Source organism: Cynocephalus volans, chromosome X (genome assembly GCF_027409185.1).
Source record: "Cynocephalus volans isolate mCynVol1 chromosome X, mCynVol1.pri, whole genome shotgun sequence".
NCBI lineage: Eukaryota > Metazoa > Chordata > Mammalia > Dermoptera > Cynocephalidae > Cynocephalus > Cynocephalus volans.
This window is the reverse complement of record NC_084478.1, coordinates 69,858,792-69,873,976: the sequence shown is the minus strand read 5'-3', so window position 1 is coordinate 69,873,976 and position 15,185 is coordinate 69,858,792. Positions and strand designations below refer to the sequence as shown.

At 43.5% G+C, this 15,185-nt stretch overlaps 1 protein-coding gene across 3 annotated transcripts in view; it reads left to right on the top strand.

Moving 5' to 3' along the window:
• Window positions 1–14,740, top strand: part of CCNB3 (cyclin B3) — a 65,619-nt gene extending 50,879 nt beyond the window's left edge. For all 3 annotated transcript variants that reach the window (XM_063083737.1, XM_063083738.1, XM_063083736.1), the window contains exons 8-12: window positions 7,066–7,203; window positions 9,534–9,689; window positions 10,773–10,922; window positions 14,174–14,304; window positions 14,536–14,740. In XM_063083737.1, the coding sequence (XP_062939807.1) occupies window positions 7,066–7,203; window positions 9,534–9,689; window positions 10,773–10,922; window positions 14,174–14,304; window positions 14,536–14,605 (645 nt within the window). In that variant the 3' untranslated portion in view covers window positions 14,606–14,740. The remainder of the gene's footprint in view (window positions 1–7,065; window positions 7,204–9,533; window positions 9,690–10,772; window positions 10,923–14,173; window positions 14,305–14,535) is intronic.
• Window positions 14,741–15,185: the final 445 nt, after the last annotated feature.

Genomic DNA, 15,185 nt, shown 5'->3' with positions numbered 1-15,185 from the left:
CAAAGTCTAAGAGCAGTGTAGTAAACACCCGCAATCATTGTGTAGTCAATTTCTCCTGGCATTTCATCACTCCTGCTGTCCCACTTTAACCTCCCTGCCCAATACAATTTTTTTAAACTAATGTTTATGGTATGTGTGTATGTGTATGTATTTGTATATATGTGTCTGTTTATGTATGTATATAATCAACAACCCTTTTCTCCTATTCTTACTCTCCAGGAGTAACAACTATAAATCATTTAGAGTATATCCTTCTAGTTCCTTTTTTGTTTCTTTTTACTTTTATTAAGTTTTTCACTGTCCTTTTTTTTAAAAAAATCTTAAGTTACATGAGTAATACATGAATTCATACATGAAATATGTTTTTAATGGGTGTGGGTTTTATATTTTTGCTATATGAATAGGTCATGCTAGACACATTGCTCTGCAACTTGCTCTCTTCTCTTAAGAGTAAGTCTTAGTATTTTTCCATATAAGTATAGATTTGCCACATTCTTTTAAACTGCTGCATAATATTCTATTATATGAATATAGTCTTTATTTAGTTAATTAATGCCTTTGGACCTTATTTGTTAATTTCCCCTCAAGTAAGATGAGATAAATTGCATATTTTTAGTTCACTTATTCTTCTGTTTTTAGTTAAAACAATCTAGGCTTATAGATCAGATTATTTTTGTTTAATACATTATCTTCCCTATGATTATTTTTGACATTTCTAGATGTGGGCCTGCTTTCTGTAATTTTGTCTGGTGTATTATGAGTCCTTTCAGTTTAAAGGTTCAGTATTTCTTTGGCCCAGAGAAATTTTTGTTATTTTTTTTTTAAAAAATATTTTATTTATTGAATCAAAATCAATTATATATATTTTGAGGGTTGAACATTGAGATATGTTGATCAAATCAGTATCAACAGCATATACATTGCCACAAATTGTAATTGTTCTTCATGCCTCTTGTCCAACCTCTCCCCTTCCCGCATTCCCTCCCCTCCCCTGTCTAATTGCCCTAGATTTTTTCTCTCCCTCTTAAACAACAATGGTTACCCTGTTAACTTGTCACCCAGATGATCTGTCCAATGCTGAGAGATGTGACCACTCTGAAATGGGTTCTGTGCAAAGAGACACCCTCCTCCTTTCTCTGTCTCCGCTGGTGACTCTTCCTGCGTGAATGCACTCCAGTGGTTGGCAGACCATCCGCGCAGTGGCCGCGGCATCTAGCTGCTTTTGCAGCAGCCATGGTTATTATGGTGGCTGTGGTGGGCCACCCACGTGGAGGTGCTGTTTCTGGCATGCTCCTTGGCACTGGCGGTATGCCCGGTTGTGGGGTGTGTTTGGTCCCCTTCTCCATGCCTCTGGTCCCTGGGCAGGCCCAGAGGTGCTGGCGCCATGTGCCTGGTTGTGGGAGGAGGGTCCGGTCCCCTTCTCCTTGCCTCGGGTACCCAGGTGGGCCCTGAGGTGCTGGTGTGGTATGCCTGGTTGTGGGAGGGTGGTCTGGTCCCCTTCTCCATGCTTCAGGTCCCTGGGCAGGCCCTGAGGCACTGGTGCAGTGTGCCTGGTTGTGGGAGAGAGGTCCAGTCCCCTTCTCCATGCCCCAGGTCCCTGGGTGGGCTCCAAGGTGCTGGCATGTTGTGCCTGGTTGTGGGAGGGTGGTCCGGTCCCCAACTCCATACCCCGGGTCCCTGGGTGGGCCCAAAGGTACTGGCTCAATGTGCCTGGTTGTGGGAGGATGATCCAGTCCCCTTCTCCATGCCTCCAGTCCCTGGGTGGGCCCTGAAGTGCTGGCTCAGTGTGCCTAGTTGTGGGAGAGAGGTCCATTCCCCTTCTCCTTGCCTTGGGCCCTGGGCAGGCCTCAAGGTGCTGGTATGTTGTGCTTGGTTGTGGGAGGGGGGTCCAGTCTCCTTCTCCATGCCTTGGGTCCCTGGGTGGGCCCTGAAGCTCTGGCATGGTTTGTCTGGTTGTGGGAGAGAGGACCATTCCCCTTCTCCTTGCCCCAGGTCCCTGGGTGGGCTCCAAGGTGCTGGCATGTTGTGCCTGGTTGTGGGAGGGTGGTCTGGTCCCCAACTCCATACCCCGGATCCCTGGGTGAGCCCCCAAGGTGCTGGCTCAGTGTGCTTGGTTGTGGCAGAGTGGTCCAGTCCCCTTCTCCTTGCCTCGGGTCCCCAGGCAGGCCCCAAGGTGCTGGCGTGGTGTGCCTAGTTGTGGGAGGGGGGTCCAATCACCTTCTCCATGGTTCAGGTCCCCAGGCTGGCCCTGAGGCACTGGTGCAGTTTGCCTCGAAGTGGGAGTGGGGTCCGGTCCCTAGATCCAAGCCTCCAGTTCCCAGGCTGGCCCCAGGGTGCTGGTGGTGTGCCTGGGCCAGAACCAATTTTTTGTCCTTTGCTTCTAACACAGGAGAACATCATGTGGGAACCAGTACTCGAGCTGTGTGGTTGTCTAAATTGCTACTTTGCTGCCGTTTCCCTAGGGAAGGCTTTTTGTGCTGCTCAGGATTTAATGGTTGACCTTATAGGTACTTCCGGCTCTTCAGAGACCCGGTGGATCTGTGTTCTGTACAATCTCTGATCTGGGCCTGAGTTTTTTCATCAAACTGCACCCCATGCAATTCTGCATTCCTGACCAGTCTCCTCTGAGTGGTCCTGTGCTGATTGGGGGGCAGATCAGCTGTCCTTGCTGTGTCCCAGTGTTCCCCTAGTGGGCACGTCTCCCCAACCACCCATGCTCCAAACACTTCCCACGGGATGGGCCCTGCACCTGTCCCTTGCAATGACTCACCAGCCTCTGCATGGCTCCCCTTTTTCAGCTGTTGTGGCTCCTCTCTCCTGCGTGGGTCCACGTGAACCCTATTAGTGGTCTTGCTGTCCTGGGGGCCGCCAAGGCCCTCTTCTCTCTTGCTGCCTCCAAGCAACTCCATCTGAAGGGCACAGCGAGGCTTCTGCTGGCTCCTGCTCCATGCACTCAGCAACTCGAGCCTTAAAGCAGCCACAGCCTGAAATGCTCAGAGCAGCTTTTTCTTTCTCTCATCATAGTCTCCCCCGCCCTCATGAACTCTGTAGGTCTCTCCTCCTCTTCCCGCAAGCTCCAGCAGCCCTGGCCTGGCTGATGCTACACCTTTATAGTTGTAAATTTGGTTGATTTGTGGGAGAGAGTGACGCTGTGGACCGTCTATTCCACCATCTTGAAATTTTTGTTATTTCTTCGATATTATTACCCTTGTGCCTTTTCTCTTCTTCTTCTTTTTTTTTTTTTTTTTTGGTGTGTGTGTGTGTGTGTGTATCTCTACACAGATGTCTCAAGTTTTTGTTCATTATCTTCAACTTTCTTTTTACCTGTCAGTTCTGGGAGAATTTCTTAAAGTAGCTTTTGGAATAATTGATTTGGTTATTGGCAGTATCTAACATGCTGTTCACTGCCTCTATTACATATATTTTAATTAAGTAATTTATTTTTCATAAGAAATTAGTCTTTCTGGATCCCAGAGTGTTTTTTTCATAGATTCGATATCCTTGCAGATCTTGTTGAGAGTATACTTTTTAAAAGTTTATTCCAGTTCCTTGGAATAAAAAGGTTTCATAGGCACTTGCTCTGATTCCTCAGAATGTTTCTCCTTTATAAATTACTTATTCTTTTTCCTATATCTGGTTCATTTTCTCTACTCATCTTTATAGAAGATGGTCTTTGAGTTTTGGAATTTGAAATGGGTTTTGCCAGATTTGTCTCCTAGTACAAGACTAAGAATAATCTTTATATATTCTATAGTTTTGATTTATTTATCACTTCCCTTTTGTTTGTTCTTACCCATCTCCAGATAAGAAGAATAATTCTTTATGAAGAATTGGAAGAGCATTGTAGCCAGAGGCAGTCAGGAGGGAGGGTGAGGGAGACTCTCCCCTACTGTGTTAAGGGGCTTCTTGTCCGCATTTCTTGTAGCTGCTAATGTTGTAGCACTGCTAGTCTTCTCAAATTGGCACATATAGAGCCTGATGCTGAGGGGACTGAAACCCATATCATGTGAAAAATATTTACAGGAAGTCAAGTTATTTGGTCTAGAGTGGGGAAGATTTATAGGAGATATAATAACTGTCTTCAGTAGCTGAAGGGCTTTCACAGGAAGGATTAGACTTGTTCCATGTAGTTCCAAGTGGTAGAATTATGTTAGAAGCGTATCGTCTTACATTCAAGGAAGGAAGATTTCTATGACTGACACAACTGCTGACTTAAGTATTTATTGACTCCAGATTTCAACCATTCATTCAGATATTATCCACACATTTAGATGTTACCATTTGATACCAACATGCACGCATGGATGGCCAAGTGCCTATGTGAGGTACTGGAAGGAGACTAAACAAGCACTGGTTGTGTCATTTGCTCAAAGAGGCATTATCCTCAGAGAACTGCCTTCTGTTCCTACCTTCTTTCATTTTATTTTTTTAAATTACCTGACTTCAGTTTCATAATACTTAAGGTGGTAGTCATTACCTTTCATCTGCATGAGCTCTTCCCATCCCTTTCTCATGATATTCCTTTGGACAGTGTGGTAGGCAGAATAAAATGTCCACATCCTAATCCCTAGAACCTATGAATATATTACCTTACATGGTAAAGGGGAACTAAGGTAGCATATGGAATTAAGGTTACTGATCAGTTGAATTTAAGATAAGGCAATCATCATAGGTTATCTGAGTGGGCCAAATATAATTGCAAGGGTCCTTAAATGTGGAAGAGGGAGGCAGAGGGTGATGTAATGTGAGAAAGACTTGGTCGGCTACTGTTGGCTTTGAAGGTGGAAGGGGCCACAAACTGAGAAACGTGGGCTGCCTCTAGAAGCTAGAAAAAGCAAGAAATGGGTTATTTACTAGAACCTCCAGAAAGGAATACAGCTCTGTGGACACCTTGATTTTTAGCTCAGTGAGACCCATTTTGGACTTCTGACCTCCAGATCTGTAAGATAATGAACTTACGTTGTTTTAAGCCACTAAATTTGTGATAATTTATTACAACAGCAATAGGAAGCTAATACAAATAGATTTCTGAGAAGATCGAAGTTCATATTCCAGAAACAGTAAGAATTGTTTCCTGGTATTTCTGTTATTCAGAAACTTAACGTGTGTATTGCTGAACTGTTGTATTCAACCATCTTCTGATAATCATTTGGTCATGCAAATATATATATATTTCTCCAGTGCTTCTCATTGACTTACTTTTTTAGTCATCTAGGTTCCAGTCAATAAGAGTAATCTGTACAAAAAGAGGCCCACAGTAAAGAACTACTCCCTTTTTCAGGAGAAACTACAGCCCTACAAAAGCACAGTGGCTATAGGATGGAATTTCATGACAGCCACACAGATGGCCTGATAGAGGTGGCCCCTCTAAAATGGAGTGCAGTGTATGTACAGGAGCCAGTGCCCACATCATTGCCTGAGAATGACCCTCCTGTCTCAGGATGTGACCCCCACAACCATGTGACCATCAAGTGGTCTTAATGTCCTGGATTCTAAGGGGGACTCCAGATTCAGAGCAGAGATTTGCTGATATCTTTACTGCGAATCACACTAGGGAACCCTTGTGGGGTGAGGCAGTTGATGAGTTTGGTTTTGGATGGTGGGATAAAAGAGCTTGAAATTGGAGATTCCAATTGTTGTGCATGGGGACATGACCATGTGAGGAGCTGGCAGGTGGGAGATTTGTCACTAATGTTGCTTCCAGTGCTGGACACATTTGCCAGACTTTTGTCCTTCTGAGTTTCTGCCAGGATCATCAAGATGCTCATTCCCCCAAAATTGCCTCATTTTTTTAATGATGAAATTTTTTAATGTATATATGTCTATATTAATACTCTTACAGCATCATGTGGAAAATAAGGAAGAGACAAGGATTCAGAAGTTAAAATAAAAACAAAAGCCCAATGAAGTGAAGCTTACAGGGAGGGTGATTCCACTCAATATAATTGCACTTTCTTTCACTGAGTTAAGCCTAATTCTGAATGGGGAACCTTGTGTGACTATCTTTCACAGAAAGAATTTTCTGTCAAAAATATTCAGAGAGAGACTGGGTGGTATTAGGTTTGTGTGGCAGGAACTAAACATTTTGGTGGAAATGTTAGAGAGTATTCATGCATCAAATTTCATCATTCTTGAATCTTAAAAACCTGAGGGGTTATGAGGAAGAAGGATCACTGAGGATTGGGTAGGACCCCTGTGTGCAGCTGGGCAAATTGTGACTGCACAAGGAAGGCCTGCAGTAAAGGCAAAAGTAGCCAGTGGAATCCACTTTGTTTATCAAGCTGTACATTCTGGCTGTGGGACTGATGTGCCATGTGGCAGGGGCATCTTTTGTAATTTATATAAAGGCATTGTATACTTGATAAGACATGTGCTTGCAGAGCTGTATTCACCTAACAAAGGCACTGTCTTTCTTATTTGCACAAAGGTGCCAAATGAGCCATCACAAACCCTGAGAGTATGGCTACAGGAGTTGTTTGTTCGAGCTGGTGAAGGCAAGACAAGGATAAATAAGAAAAAGGAAGGAAGAGGGTTAATCTCACTGTGGCTTCTCCAGTCCCTCAGCTTACTCCCAAATGGTGCTATTGGTACTTGCTCCTAATTGATAGTATTTTAATAGTATATCTAGTTGGGATGATAAATTAAGAAATAAACTAAAACAAATCTCCGTATTTCAGAGCTAAATAAACACTATCCCTTTTGGGAGTTCACTGTACAAGTTAGTAGCAAATGGAGAGAGCAAGCATCTAAATATTGGAGATCAAGTGGAGAGGGTATGTCCACTCAAGGTGCTCAGATGGCAGAGCATCACTTTCTGGTTTGTAAGACTTGTTATGTACTCAAATGTGTAAGGATAGATAATGCCAGGATTATCAAAGGCGTGGGAGATATATGCAGGCACTTAGCTGAAGCAGTTTTCACATTCCTAGCTGGGTCCCAGCTGGTCAGGTCTGGGAGCTCCACTGTCCTTGATGCTGCAGACAGTCCAGGTAGCTAGATCTATCTGGAGGTGGCTGTGGAGCTGAAAAATATGCATATTTCTGCCTTGTTTGTGTACTTCTCCAGATGAGCTTTGAGATGAGTCATGAGACCCTGTACTTGGCAGTGAAGCTGGTGGATCACTACCTAATGGAGGTAGTATGCAAGAAAGATCAGCTACAACTTCTTGGTTCCACTGCCTTTCTGATTGCAGCAAAATTTGAGGTGAGCCTGAGTCCCTAAGTCCTAGAGAGAATTTCTAATCAGATTTCTACTAAACCAGTAAGTGAATATATAAATTTATATATACATACATATATAAACACATACATATATATTTGTGTATATGTGTGACTATGTGTGTATACAGTTATATACATATGTATATACATACAAATAATTTTTTCCTACCAGATTTTTTGCCTGTCTTCCAAAAGCAGGGAAGCTGGTGTTGGTTGGCCATGGTGGTATATTTGTTTCCTGGTATCAGCAAGGTTCTTCCATTTCTTCTTTGAAGATGTGTATATGTGGACATGTGCCTAATTAAATGAGTAGTTGTTTTGAAAGCTTCCTTCTGGTCCATGATTCTCTGTCCTCCACCCTTGTTCTGCCAACTCCATCCCCATCTACTGGAGTCTTGATCTGCATATACAACAAAGCATTTCTAAACTAGGGTGTGGAGACATTTCAGGGAAAATGGCTTAGTATAGATGGTAGTGAGTCTAAGTGGTCCAGATAAAATAGTTATTTTTGAAGTAGCAGTATTGAAGTGAATAGCTGGCCTTTTCTTCATGACCATAATCCATCTAACTAACTACTTTGATTCTTTTCCCCTTACTAGGTGCTAACTGATCTTGTTCAACTCTCATTTTTCCTTCAACTATGCTAGTTGCGCAAAACCTTAGAGTTTGGGTGCAGAGAAGTACCAACTTTTACTAAGGAGTTCAGAGAACTTTGGAACTGTGGGGTTGGTTTTTTTTGGTTTTTGTGCTCCTTCCCTTCCTCCTTCCGTCCCTCCTTTTCTTTCTCCCTGGCTTGCCCCTCCCTCACCACCCCCTCTTTCTCCCACTCCCCAGATTGCCACGTCCCCACCTAACTGCCTTCCTTGCTAGCCCAGGCTCACGCCCTTTCTTCTTCCCTCCCTCCCTAGTCTGTTGACCCCTGCCTCCCTTCCCACTCGCTCCCTCCATCCCTTAGTCCTTTCCTCTGTCTCTCCTTCCTGCCCTTCCTCACTAGCCCAGCTCTCTCCCTCACCGCCCCGTCCCCATGTCACTTTCTCCTTCTTTACCTCCCTGGCTCTCTCCCTTCTTCTCCCTCTCTTTTGTAGGCTTGACCTGTGGCTTGAGGAGATACCGTATGCTTAATAACCCCCTGTTAAGAATGTCCCTGATGAACAGAAAGGGGAAGGGAGAGTAGAGGAAATAGAGAAAGAGAGGGAAGGGTACTTCATAGCAAATCTTGGAACCAGGAGCACCCCTCCTCTGGTGGCCAGGACAGAGGGTTCCTACTAAGTCCTGTGGAGGAGGGATGTTTCCCCTTCACAGAATTAAGTACAGAGAGACTTTTTTATAAGGAGAAGTGAGGAGATGTGATGAAGAGAGAAGAAAGGAAGGAGTGGCTTGTGAGTAGAGCAGTGGAAGGGAGAGGTTCTTGCCCTGGTATTGCCACACTGGCTTGCTGTATGAATCTAAACAAGCTACTTCTTTTCTCTGGGCCTCAGTTTCCTTGTTTGCAACACCAAAGGGTTAGTCCAGTCTGTGATCTGAAAATGGAGTGAGAGAGAAAGGTGTGGGAAGAAGGATAAGGTGGACAGTGAGCTGCAGGTAGGGAAAAGAGTCAGGGGTCTTCCTGCCTTTTTATCGTCTCTTCAAAACCAAGATTCAGTCTCCATAGGGCAGAGCATGGGAAGTCACACCCAGGACAGTGGTTCCTTTCACCTTTAGCCTGGCCTGGACCTTTCTTGTCCAGGCCCCATGCACATGCGCACATTCTCCCCCACCTGCAGACCTTTGTCTCTGTTAGGCTCTCTCTGTACCTGTCTGCCTCTCCCTGCTCTCTCCTACTGCCTGGTACCTTGGTGGTACCCCCTCCCAAACATCCTTACTCAGTACTTAGACTAGGACACAAAGTGTGGGCTTATTTTCTATCTCTAGCTCCCCTTTCTGTGGGCTGCTTCTCTCCCTCCTCCAGAGCAGGCCTTAGATTTCCCATTCCTGATTCTTACTCATCAGTAGGGCAGATTGCTGCTTCTGAGCCCTGTGCCCTATTACGTTGCTTTTGGCACTGTGAGAATCTACCTCACAAGGCCCTATGCTCTCTGTGGTGGTAGTACAGTTTTGGGGCAGGCCTCTCCTCTCCTTTCTCTGGTTTTGTTTTTCTGATGAGCCATCCAGATCAACCAGAAGCTGGCTCTCAGAGCTACTCTGCGGGTGTATGCCAGGAAGTGTGTTGCCTTTTATCTTTTACCTCTTTCCTCCTCTGCCTGTCATCTCTAAGCAGAGAGGAGAGGGCTGTCTGCCTTGTTGTGCCTGTCTCTCCTTCCTCTTCACTCATAGGAACCCTGTGAACCTTGTGTGGATGACTTCCTGTACATCTGTGATGGTACTTATCAGCGACATGAGATGCTCACCCTGGAAATCGGCATCCTGAAAACCCTCAAATTTGACATCAACATTCCCACCGCGTACCACTTTCTGTGCAGATATGCTAGGGTAAGAGGGAAGTGGCACATCTTCATTCTTCCACTGCAGGGTTAGTTCCCTCTTTACTCAGAGTGGCTACCTGCATAGTAGGAAAGGGAAAGTGATGACTGGGGACAGGAGAATTTTCTCCTTCGGTCCAACCTCCTAGGTTAAAAGTTGTCAATCTTTATAAAGTACAAGGGGATGGGGCAAGTTGCAGATTTTCATGGTGTGCCTATAAGGTTTTGAGGTGAGGGCAGAGTAAGGGGGGGGAAAAGATTCTTTGATTAGGAAGGGACACATGGGAAGTTTTGGGGGAATGCTGGCAATGTTCTTTTTGTTTTGGTATTGTTATAGGAAAGGTCACGTTATAATCATTTGTATTCTACAAGTGTGTGTTGTGTACTTTTCTTTTTGTGTGTTATAGGTTATATATACACATAATATATATACATTATATATATTATATATTTTTTTATTATATATACTATATATATTTTATTATATATATTATATATATTTTTATATATATTATATATTTTTTAATTTATATATATTATATATTTTTTTAATTTATATATATTATATATTTTTGTTATATATATTATATATATTTTGTTATTTATATATATTATATATATTTTGTTATTTATATATATTATATATATATTATATATATTTTATATATTTTTTTATTTATATATATTTTATATATATTTTTAAAGCTCAGATAAGAAAAGGGAAGGGGTTATTTTGGATCACGGACCACCTTCTAGGGTGGAGCCAGGTATAACAAACTCACAGTTGGGGACTTCAGCTCTTCAAAGAATGACTTGAACATGAAGGGGAGGTGGGAGGGTACCACCAACACACTTGATAATTCGGTAAAAAAAACCCTAAAGGTGGCAAATTTCCCTGCTAATTTCAGAATTTTCCCTGACGAGTCTGTGGTTATGTGGGTAGGGACCTTAGGGAGAGTCATGGTGGCAGGAGAGGCACACTACTCAAGCAGAGATCCATTTAGGCTTGCGGTGAGATAAATGGAGAGGGAGTCTTCTGCTTGGTGCCAGTTTTCTGATTTGATTGCTGTACCAGTCTTCTTATTGCCTTTAGTGTGTCCGTGCCAGCATGAAGACACTGACCTTGTCCCGCTTCATCTGCGAGATGACCCTGCAGGAGTACGACTATATTCAGGAAAGGGCTTCCAAGCTAGCTGCTGGTTCCTTGCTCCTGGCCCTCTACATGAAGAAGCTCGGACATTGGGTAAACACTTGTGGGAGGGATTCAAAAGCACAGGGTTGGCTGAAGGGGAAGGTGTAAATGAGAGCTGTTGTGGGAAGCTCTTGGTGACAAAACTGTCAGGTACCCACAGTTAGGAATTCTTTAACACCTGGACAGTTTAGGGGCAAGTTTTCTGCAGCAATAGTTTTGAAATATTTTGTTTCATTTTTCTTAGTCACAGTACCTTTTGTTCCAAAGAAAGCTTACCTGTAAGTCCAATATTACAAAACAGATTAATGTGAAGTTATTCTGGTTGTCATGGGGATGGTGGGGGGTGGTGGGCCTACTACTTATCCCTGCCCCGTTCCACCCCTGCCCCTTGCAGTCCCCTCAGCAAAGTTGGCACCTGAAGAAGCTCATTGGAAGAGGGTTTGAAAAACACTGACCCAGAGAACAGGGTAGTATAAGCAACTGTCCATGTATGTAATGGGGCACTCATTGGCATGACTATAGTGCTCTCCTCTGAAGAGGAAGGCCTCCAAAGCCTTCTACCCCAGTGCAATTAAAATTCATATTTGATACTTTCTCACTTTTATGAAAAGTTGTGCAGAAAAGCAACTTTAGAGAACTTTGAGTTCTTACTGATGTGTAACATGCAATCGAAGTAGAAAGAGTATGCTTGCAAATGCAGCCTCCCTGCCCAGTTGCTCCTAAGCCCCACCTACCCAGAAATCCTAGAGCCACTACTGATAGGAAAACCTCTGTGTGCTGAGAAAGAACTGCATAAACAGTTGTGAACTTGGACAAGTCATATTGTAATTTCTTGGGACAGAGAAAGTATTCAATAAATGGTAGTGATAATGATGAAAAAAATAGAGTAATAATGGCTAGCATTTATTGAGTGCTTAGACAGTGACCGAAGCACTTTGTGTATTAATTCATTTAATCTTCACAACAACCCTACACGATCAATAGTATTATCATTATTTTACAGATAAGAAATAACTTCTCATGTTTACACAGCTAATGAGAGGTGGAGCTAGGCTTTGGGAACTAGGAGTGGTGTTCCAAATCCAAACCTACTGTATAATCAGAATGGGTGTGGCCATATCTCTGGAGCTCTGGTCTTGGAGGCCCCATGCTGAGCCAGGCTTTGTCCCTTGCATCCTGCAGAAGTCCAGTGGGTCTCCAGGGAGACATTTGAGGGGTCCAGCGCAGCAAACTGTACGCCAATTAGGATAGAAATATTTCAGTGTTTTAACACTTGGTGGCTAAACCGTGAATATTGGCTAATATCCCTAATCTGAACTTGGGTAGTCTGGCTCCACAGTCCTCTGTGTTATGTATACTGCTTTTCCTATAGATAAGGAAGCTTCACAGAAAAGGTGACTTTTGAGTTAGGTCTTGAAAGATGAGTAGGAATTTGTGAGAGCAGATATTCTGGGTAGAAAGAGCAATAATCAAAAAGACATGAAAGCACTAAGGAAGGAGAATGATGTGTTTGGGGCAGAATAAGACATCTCCTATGGATAGAGCAGAGGGAATATTAATAGGGAGTGGTGGGCCGAGCCCGTGGCGCACTTGGTAGAGTGCTGCGCTGGGAGCGCGGCGACGCTCCCGCCCTCCCGCCGCGGGTTCGGATCCTATATAGGACTGACCGGTGCACTCACTGGCTGAGTGCCGGTCACGAAAAAACGACAAAAAAAAAAAAAAAAAAAATAGGGAGTGGTGAGAGAAGAGACCAGAATGGCAAGTTGTGGTCAGATTATGAAAGGATCTTATATGCTATACTGAGAGACTCACTTTATACTAAGGCATTGAAGGTTTTTTTTGGGGGGGGCAGGGAAGTGACATACTCCTGTTTGTATTTTGGAAATAGTACTAGCACAGCAGTATAGAAGGTATATTAGATGAGAGAATGTATACAAGTGGGAACACCAGCAAGAAGGCTGTTGTAACAGTCAAGGTAAAGCATTGAGGGCCCAAACTGACAAAGTGGCAGTGGGGCTGTTTAATCTTAATTTAACAGACCCAATATACTGTGTTACCCTAGTGTGTTACTCTCCTGCTCAGCATGCCGGTGACCGCCCTTTGACTGTGGCATTGGTTTCCAAACAGTATTTGGGGAGCCCTGGGTTTCCTGCAGAAGTGTCTCAGGGGCTATGTAAAAGGTAAAGGGATCCAAATTGGTGGGTTTCTTAGCCCCTACCCCCACTTCTGGGTAAGATATTTGGGCTTCCAGATAAGATACTTGCAAGAAAAGGAGTGCAGGGAAAATAATTTGACATTTTTAGAAAACCACTGGATTATAGAATAAATCCTCTTCCTTTCTCTGCCTGCTGAGCTCCCACTTGACTTTCAACATCCACTGCAGACTTCTCCTCCTCTGAAGTTTTCTGTGACACTCTCAGCTGGAGTTCATGGGTCCTGCTGCTTTCCATGCTCACTTCCATCATAGCACTTCCCACATGTTTTGTAACTCTCTGTTTGCATGTCTGTCTCCTCCACTGGACTACAGACTCCTCAAGGGCAGGTGCCTTATTCATCTTTGTATTCCCAGCCTCCAACATAGGGCTTGCTAATGTTAATCTAGCTAGCATTGTTTGGGTACTTACTCTGTGCTAGACTCTATTCTATGTGAGATATATACACAGTTATTTAACTCTATGATGGAATTACTGTAATGATCTCCATTTGGCATATTTAACCAAGAGGCTAAATAACTGGCTTAAGGCCATGCTGTTGGTGGAGCTGGAATTCGATCTGAAGCATTCTGCTTCCACAACCTTTGCTCTTAAACATTGCTGTATTGCTTCTGCCCCATGATAGGCATCCTTAGAGTTGAATGAGAAAATGAATATATGGAATGATATCTGTTAGAGCCACAGGGGAGGAACAGCCTTAAGTTCCTGCTGGCTGTTGAGTTGGAACTTCAAGTTTGTTCTAGGGTTTGCCTAGCCATTGGCTCTGGACCTGAGAGTGAGTAAATTACAAAATCAGTTCTGATCCTTAGGATTTTGGTGGATTTCAGCTTATATGAACACTTGTGATCAGGGCTAATATATAACTGGTACATATGAATATAGCCATCCTTGTAGTTTGTGGCTTAAACCTATTCTTCTAGATAGTACCCTGTAACAATTGGTCAGTATCTGTTCTGGATGAGTCTTGGAATGTTTTGAATATCATTCCTGTCTATATTGTGGGTGGGAAGTTTAGACTTGGTATAGCAGAGATGGAGGGAAGGGTATGGTTCTTGTAGTAGAAGTTACTATTCATGCTGCTTCTTTCAGGCCCCTGCCCTGGAGTATTATAGTGGCTACAAGACCTCTGAGCTTCACCCCTTGGTCGGGCAGCTGAACATCCTGCTGACTTTCCATTCTTGCCGTAGTCTCAAGACTGTGTATTCCAAGTATTCTCAGCAGTAAGTATCAAGCCCTGGTTGGGTTGGATTTATGCTCATTCATGGGGAAGCTTTAAAACACTAAGCTTAGACTAGCCTCTCTTAAGAGAAAAGGATTCAGAGACTTTCTACCTTTTCTACTCTAGGGTTAAAGCAAAATAGAGAACCAAGGTCCCTATGTCTCACTTGTTCCATAATGGCTGTTTGGCTCTGGCCTATTTTACACTGAGCATATCCCTCTTCCTTTTGCAGGGTCTTCTTTGAAGTCACCAAAATCCCCCCCTTGGACATGTTGAAGCCGGAGGAGATTTTGAACTACTAATTGTGAGGCTGAGGGCCTGGTACTCAGACAGCAGCCACCAGGGCCAGGCAGGCATGTTAACAGGCTATATTTATTCCATGCTTGAATTTGTCATTTGATCACTGTTCTTTACTTTTCCTCTCTGTTTATATTTTCCCAAATTGATAATGTTATAAATATTTAAATTGTTTTTATAAAAGAGAAGAAATTATCATATTTGACTAGAAACTTAATAAAAAAATTAATGGTTGTTGTTACATCTCACCTTCCTTCTTTTTGCTCAGGACCCCCATGCACAGCCCAAGAAACTCTTTTCCTGCATAGAAAAGGGCTGTCTCCAGCATCTAGCTTATCCAATTTCCTCCTCTGTTTGGAGGCTTTCTTCTCGTGAAAAAAGGAATTGAGCTAAGTGTGAATTTCATAGATGGGTCTGTAGAAGGAGGGTCCTGGGGGGTGGCACTTAGTCCAAGGAGAAAGCCCCCTACCCTACAGGCGGGGCTCAGTGTTCAGAGCTGGGGCAGCTGGTAGTATAGGGTAATACCCTTTAGTTCCAACTTCAGGTTGCTTGCTTTTCTTTGCCTCTTCCTCTGTGATGAAAAGA